At 32.8% G+C, this 7,104-nt stretch overlaps 1 protein-coding gene across 5 annotated transcripts; it reads left to right on the top strand.

Moving 5' to 3' along the window:
- The first annotated feature begins 308 nt into the window (after positions 1-308).
- On the top strand, positions 309-6,618 carry LOC120273474 (WD40 repeat-containing protein HOS15-like). 5 transcript variants are annotated; one of them, XR_005540546.1, is made up of 6 exons: positions 309-524; positions 1,845-1,990; positions 2,104-2,299; positions 4,928-4,991; positions 6,310-6,433; positions 6,502-6,618. XR_005540546.1 is itself a non-coding variant. In XM_039280098.1 (5 exons), the coding sequence occupies exons 1-4, from the start codon at positions 320-322 to the stop codon at positions 6,423-6,425; spliced, it is 531 nt and encodes a 176-aa protein (XP_039136032.1). In that variant the 5' UTR covers positions 309-319; the 3' UTR covers positions 6,426-6,433; positions 6,502-6,618. The 5 variants fall into 5 exon arrangements, 2 of the variants coding, with proteins under 2 accessions (XP_039136032.1, XP_039136031.1); XR_005540547.1 differs by lacking the exon at positions 6,310-6,433 and adding an exon at positions 4,518-4,659; XR_005540548.1 differs by lacking the exons at positions 2,104-2,299; positions 6,310-6,433 and adding an exon at positions 4,518-4,659 and having other exon boundaries at positions 309-517.
- The last annotated feature ends 486 nt before the right edge of the window (positions 6,619-7,104 follow it).

Here is a 7,104-nt window from a genome sequence, read left to right as displayed (position 1 = left end):
TAAAAAGACGAAAGTGTGCAAATATAGGAACCAAAAGGGTTGGTTTTATATTAGATGGATTAAAATGGCGGAAAACGCAAAATAGAGGTATTATTTTGATATTTTGACCTTAAAATAATGTATACTTGCATAATTTTCTTGTTTATTATTGTTATTTTTTTTATGAAAATATCAAAAGATTTAAAACCTATAATATTTTTTTAAATTCCAAAATTGGTAATTCTGATCCCGAGGCATGTATTTAGTATTTTTGTATAAAGTTAATCCTGAGTGAAACTCAGAATCGCTCAAGTCAACGATTCATCTCCGATTTAGCACAATGGAACCGGATTCGAATTGCTCCGTCGGTACTAGTGAACTCCCACTCAAAAATCCCATGCCACCGCTGCGGCGGTCGCCGCCTTCACCGCCTAATCCTCATATCCCCTCTGCCAAGTTGATCTCCTTCCCCAACGTTGATGTCTTCGGCAAACTAACTACCAATCAGCTTAATGTTCTCATCTTCCAGTATTTTCAGGCAAAAGGTTTTCTTTGATTTAATTTTGTTGTTTTCTTTTTTTTTTTTTCTTTATGATTGATGAGCAAGAGCGTTTTCTTGTGTATTTTTTGGATCATTGATGATGAATTGAGTTTCTAGGATTTATTGTTTGTTTTTGGATTTTTAATGGTGATCAGAAGTTTGTAGGCTCTTTCTCTATTTTTTTCTTCTTTGCTTTGTTTTCTTTTTTGGTTCTTGGCATTGTGGGCCTTTTGGATTATCTCAGGAATGAATATGAAGGTTTAACTTGACTTCTTGGATTTCCTTTTTTGGAAGTTCTTGTTGAAGCAAGAGTTTTGTTGGGAATTTGAGGCTCACATACCCAACAAGTTTCTCTTGAGACTTGTTTGTTTTCTTTTTTTTTTTTTCTGTTGATGATTAATTGATTTGTTAGGGTTTGGATTCCTTGTGTTTTTCTGCATCTTGGATGGTGAACTTCAAGTTTGCAGGCTTTTCTCTGTTTGTTCTTCTTTGGTTTGATCATGTCCCTAGAGAAATTTGAACAGCTCCATTTCCTTGTTTTGTTTAAATTTGATTTCTTGTTTTTTTTTTATGAGGAAGAATCTCTCTTCAGATGTATGCTTCTTTTCTTTTCATTTATTCTGGATCTTCTATGATGAATTGAATTACGAGGGTTTTCATTGTCATCACATGGATGTTCGGATTTGTTGCTTGTTTTTGTTGTTCTTGTTGACGAGCAAGGGTTTCTCTTGAGATGCATATCTGCTTTATTTTGTTTTTTCCTGGACCTTCAACCATGAATAGAGTTGCAAGGGCTTGGATTGCCATCTCATATATGCTTGGATTTTGTTGTTGTTGTTGTTCTTGACGAGCAACAGTTTTTTCTTAAGACATATGTTTATTTTATTTTAATTTATTTTAGTTTGTATCATTGATAATGAGACTTGATGGTTTGGATTGCCATTATATGTATGCTTGGTATTAGCAAGCGAGAGTTTCTCTTGATATTGTATATTTGTTTTGTTTTGTTTTGTTTCTTTTTTTCTTCTTCTTATTTTTTTTTAAAATTTCTGGATCTTCGATGATGAATTGATTTTCAAAAGTTTGGATTGTTGTCATCACATGTATAAATGAATTTTTTTGTGTTACTTGGTCTGAATGATTAATAATAGAAGTTTGTATGTCTTTCACTATTTATTTCCACTTTGATGAGCTAGAATTTCTCCTAAGATGTTTGCTTGTTTTCTTGTGTATTTTCTGGATCTTTGATGACGAGTTGAGTTTCTGAGGTTGGGATTCCCTGTGTATTTCTAGAACTTGAATGGTGAAATTCTTGGTTGGTCAGGTTTCAAACACGCTGCATTTGCATTTGAAAACGAAGCAAAGATTGAGAAAATTCCAATTGATGAAAGCACAATTGGCAATGGTGCTCTTCCTTCATTTGTACATAAAGGTCTTCGATACACACAACTGGAGGCAAACATCCATGCAGTGGGTGTTTTTGGGTCCTTAGATCTTATGAGTTTGAAGTTTGCCTAAAATGTTAAAACTGGCATTTCTGTTTCTCATGGTTTGAGTTTTTTTCATTTTCTACATATTGCCAGAGTGATGCTAATTCTTTTGTTGAGTGCTATCGCCTTGAACCTCTGGATGTTATCACAAACAGTGCACATGAATTATCAAAAATCATAAAGAATATGAAAGAAAATACCATGTGGAAGAGAAAACACATTGACTATAGTGTATCTAACCAAGAGCAAGAAAGCAACAAACAAGAAAGAAAAATTGCTGTTTATGGAGGTAAAATTGTTTTTTAATTCTTCATTCTAGCTTGTATGGCTTATGTTTAGTTTAGGTTTCATCTAAACAAATCCAAAATACTAATGTTTAAATGCCTAGGGTTTCATTTCTTTTTTTCTTTTTTAACTTGATAGCCTTTCTTGATGAATTTATCAATGTGACCCACCAAATTTTGTGTCTTGAGTGGATTACTGTTTTTCCAATCGTAAGGCAATTTTGATCAAGATATCACCTTTTCAATTGTTCAGCTCTTTAGATTTTCATTCACTTTTGAATGTTGTACTGTCAGTCATCTTGATCGATGTGTGGTAACTAATTTGCTTTGTGTACCTTATGTTGAATGACTATCATCACCTTTAATATCATTAATAGGACCTCAATTTATGGCCTGCACCCCTGGTTTGCCACCTGTGACTCATCAAGTTTCTGATTCAGATGTAATTCTTTTGGAAGGACGTAGTTTAGAGGTTGGATCAAATACTCTTGAAAATAAATATATTGTTACTCTAAATTTGCTCAAAGAACTTTATTATTATGTGATTTATTTTCTTGATGTAGGTTTCTGCCTGTGCTTGGAGTCCAACAGATTCTCTTTTAGCAGTTGGGTGGTTATAGTTTCCTCTTGATTTGCTCAGCCAAACTAGAACTTATATGAAGATTTGAGTTTTATCTTACACTGGCTCTTTGAATTTGCCAAAATTCCTTGTACCAATGTTCATTGTCATGTTCACATACTACTCACCATCTTTATTTGCTAGTTCCCTCAATACCGATGGTCAGCCTGATCTGCAAGATTTATATCAATGAATCACTTCCCCTGATTTAGTACTGCCTTAACTGGCAACAATACAGATGGTTAGCCTTATATGATTCCTCGGATTTTCAACAAGTTAGCCTGTTGATTTCTTCCTTGTGAATTATGTAACATTCTTTAAATTACAATAGAACTTGTAACAAATTTATCATTAGAGTGAGAACCCTTCTCATTTTGGTGCAAGCAATTAGCTCACTGACTTATAATACGCAAAAAGTGTCCTCTTCTTGATGTGCAGTGGTCATTAATGCTTCTCAGTTATTTGAAACATTTGTTGGTTGATTTGTTTAACCTGACTAGGTGGAGATTCAAAATCAGTTTATCAAATTCATGTGATGTTTTATAGGCATCTCCCATAATTCAATTTTTGGAATAAGTGGATTTCTGTCGTATTTTGACTGTTGAGGTTAACGCATTTAATAGAAACTCCCTATGTTGGCATATTGTTTAGTGTAACCAAAGAATTGATTTGAAGTTAGATAGCTGACTCGAAAAATTTTTCAAGTCTTCTCGGTCTTAAAGATGAAAAATATAAATGCCTGCAATGTTGTTTAGGCATTTCAATTAGTTCATTTCTAGAACAACTACATATGTCTGTTGATGCCTCAATATTCATCTATTTCTATATAGGTTCCTTGTCACCTTTAATGTTAATGGTCACTTCTCCTAAGAAAGTTTCTAGTATGATTTTTTTTTTTAATTTTTACTTTAAAGATATTTTTCTTTATTTGCCAGTTTATTTAATTCAATTTTTTATTGTGTATTCCCTCATTTTTTAATGCTTGAGTGTTAATAGAGCACACAAGTTTTTTGACATGCTAGAATTTATATATTTTTGTTTAATAATTATTAGTAGCTCTATAGTTCACCTTAAGTGATCTTAAACTGGGCACATTAATGTCTAAGATCTTACTGATTTTGACATGTTCACACTATGTTATCATGGAGGGTTTACCAAGTATTTCTTGATTTGATTTTGTTTTGCAGTGTTTTAAAAATTGATTATTGCAAATATTATATTGGTCATGAATTTGAAAACTTTGTGCCTATAAGCAACTTTAACAGACAGTTGTACTTTTCTTGCTTGCATTTTAAACATAACAAATGGAAATAAAAGGTTACTTCCAACTTTGCCATTTGAAAATATGCAAACTGCAGAATCAATCAATTGAAATTTAGTCCTTCAAATTTTCAAGGATCAACCACTAATATTCACTTAAAAGTTATCCAACATAAGTTTTTGTAAGGGCCTTAAGTCTTATATATCTTTCGCATTTATTGATGAGTGGTTGTGCTATGGTTTTGATAATTTTGCTAATGATGCTTCTATCCTGATGTACTATGCGAACATTTTGTGCGAGCAACATAGTTTACAGGATTAAACTTTTAGTTTTAAACTGGCAGGTCTTCAGATTCAATAGAAACGATATGGGAATTTTCTAATGACCTCTCCACTATTTATAATTCAAATCCGGATGTGCGTTATCTAATTCATCCTGATGCAAAAAATAATGGACTAGGTGGTGTCAGTGCACTTGCTTAGAACGTGAGTTACTTTTTCAGTTGATGCTTCTGTTCTTACAGTTTTTTTTTGACAGTCTGTTCTTAGAGTTTTAATAGACGTTCTGATATTTTTTTCTCTTAGAATTATGTAATTCATTTTCATCGTTTGAGCTAGCGTATAATAATTGTTTGATAATCATCAATCTAAAGGATTGTACTGAATTTAATCACCTAGATTTGAGTTCTTATTGCACAGCAGTGATTTACTAATTTGCTGTGAGCTGCTTACATTATAAACGCCTATTAAACAGGGAGAAGGAGAGCTACTTGCAATAGGATCGTTTGATGGACTGGCAAGTATCTGGAGTAAGAACGGTCAGTTACTTTGTACTTATTTTCATCTGAATGCAACAAATAAATTTGATTATTAAGATGTTGTTAAAATTTATGTTATTGCATCCTTAAGAATAGTTTTATTTTGGGATTTGTTCATGCAAATTTTGTAATCTTGAGGTATTGTAGCCTCCATATAATAGGATCATTTAGAGTTTTCTATTCTGTTCCATCAGAATTATATATATCTATATATATTTATTTCAAAGGTGAATATAACCTGAGATATTTAGTCATGGAATATTACAAGATAGAGACACTAATAGTACAGATTCATGCCCATCAATCAATGCATTCACTTAGAGGACAGTCAAACCATTTGACATGGTCTCTCACTGTGGATTTTATCCTCTATTAAGAAGGACAAGAAACCATTTCCTCAATCTATGATTTGAAGAGTACGCTTTTGGCTTTCCTCTTCAATCCTTTTCCATGGTAGACTGAAATATTGGAATTCACCTTAGTTCATGGCTGCTATTGCAGCAAATCTCTCTTGCATTGGTCATTGAAAGATCATCTGTGTCTAGAGGATAATCACCTATTTGGATCTTGAATTTTGGGGGTTCCTAAAATTATTTTCATAATTCACCAACTGGATTTACTTCATAGAATAAATAGGTAAATACATCAACGTGACTGGAATAAGTCAGCATCTATAACTTCATGGCACAAGTGAGTGTGTTCTGCCTAGTTTTTGCCAAAGAACTCTCTCTATAGTTATTGCCACAAAATTTCTACTATTGGATCCTGAATATGGGTGTGGAACTAGTGGGATATATGAGCATATTTTTGTAATAACTAAATCGAGCTACATGAGGGGGAAAAAAGTAAATGCGACGCTAGATCAATATGGACTAACGTACTACAAATTTGTCTGTCGAGATAATGCAAACGCATAAGTTTATTTATTTTGCGGTCCTTTCTGTCAAAGTTCTCTTTAAAGATAGTGTTGATTATATAACATTTAATCAAATCACAGGTTGTTTTATACAAAATGTTGATCTTTCAACAATTACTTGAGTACTTTTAAATAAAAACTAGTTCAGTTTACCTTAATTTTTCTTATACTGAGTACAATAAGCCAATGTCTAAACCCACCATGAAATTATTTCTCATTTATTTTTAAGCAATATTTGTGTCCTAGCATCCCTAACATCAAGCTACCTTTCTCACTTATATTAGAAATTGCCTTTACATGCAAATTTTGGGCAGTGTTGTGTTATATCTTTTGTTATAAATGATGCCACATGTGAATTACTGGAGAAACTGGAAGATCATAGAGCTGTTATATTCTTTATAGGATGGAACAGTAAAGGTGATTTTTTCCTTACTGGTTATGACAACAAAATTGTTGTTTGGGACACTAGGACATGGAAGTCTAAGCAAGAAGTAGCATTTCATTCAGCTGCAAGTTGATTCAGTTGGTAAAGACAGATTTGTGCTTTGTGTTCATAGTCCCTCAATGCCATGCTCATACTATCTATTTTTGTAGATCGATTGCTTGGTGTTGCATGGAGTAACAATACTTCATTTGCTGCAAGTTCAAGGGACAATAGAATTTTTGTTTACAACATCGGAGAGCCTCAGCTAGTCAATACCTTTTATGGATATCAGGTTTTAATAAGCAAATGCTATTAAAAATTTTGTGATCTAATTTTATTAGTGATTCACAATTTATAATGATTTGTTGCTGATCTGCCATTTCTCTTGTTGATTGCCTGAATTGTTTAGCAAACTGGACTTTGACATGAAGGTAACTGAGTAGTTTTTTTTTCTCTTCACAATCTTCAGTATTGTGATATTTGTAATGTCGACGCTTTAAAATAAAATCAATAACCTTGATGTGTTGGACTAAATGATAACTACTTGTCTCTTTCACAATATTTTGTTATTTTATGGATGTGTCGCACCACCTTTGTGATCATCTGTTCTCATTCTTTACTTGTTAAGTTTATCTGTTGCTCTTGCCAAACTAGTGCAAGGGCATCTCAGTTTCTGAATGACATTTTCAAGGTTTTAAATGCTGTTGGCCAACTATGTGATCCTTCAATTCAATGAAACTCTTGGCAAAAGTTTGAGATTAATTATTTTAGGC

This window comes from Dioscorea cayenensis, chromosome 12, assembly GCF_009730915.1.
Source record: "Dioscorea cayenensis subsp. rotundata cultivar TDr96_F1 chromosome 12, TDr96_F1_v2_PseudoChromosome.rev07_lg8_w22 25.fasta, whole genome shotgun sequence".
NCBI lineage: Eukaryota > Viridiplantae > Streptophyta > Magnoliopsida > Dioscoreales > Dioscoreaceae > Dioscorea > Dioscorea cayenensis.
This window is presented reverse-complemented; position numbering and strand designations above follow the sequence as displayed.

Coding starts and splice junctions, on each gene's coding strand:
- LOC120273474 (XM_039280097.1), top strand. CDS start 320: ATGGAACCGGATTCGAATTGCTCCGTCGGTACTAGTGAACTCCCACTC. Junction 1,991..2,103: donor TGGAGGCAAACATCCATGCA/GTGGGTGTTTTT, acceptor ACATATTGCCAG/AGTGATGCTAATTCTTTTGT. Junction 2,300..4,927: donor AAAAATTGCTGTTTATGGAG/GTAAAATTGTTT, acceptor CCTATTAAACAG/GGAGAAGGAGAGCTACTTGC.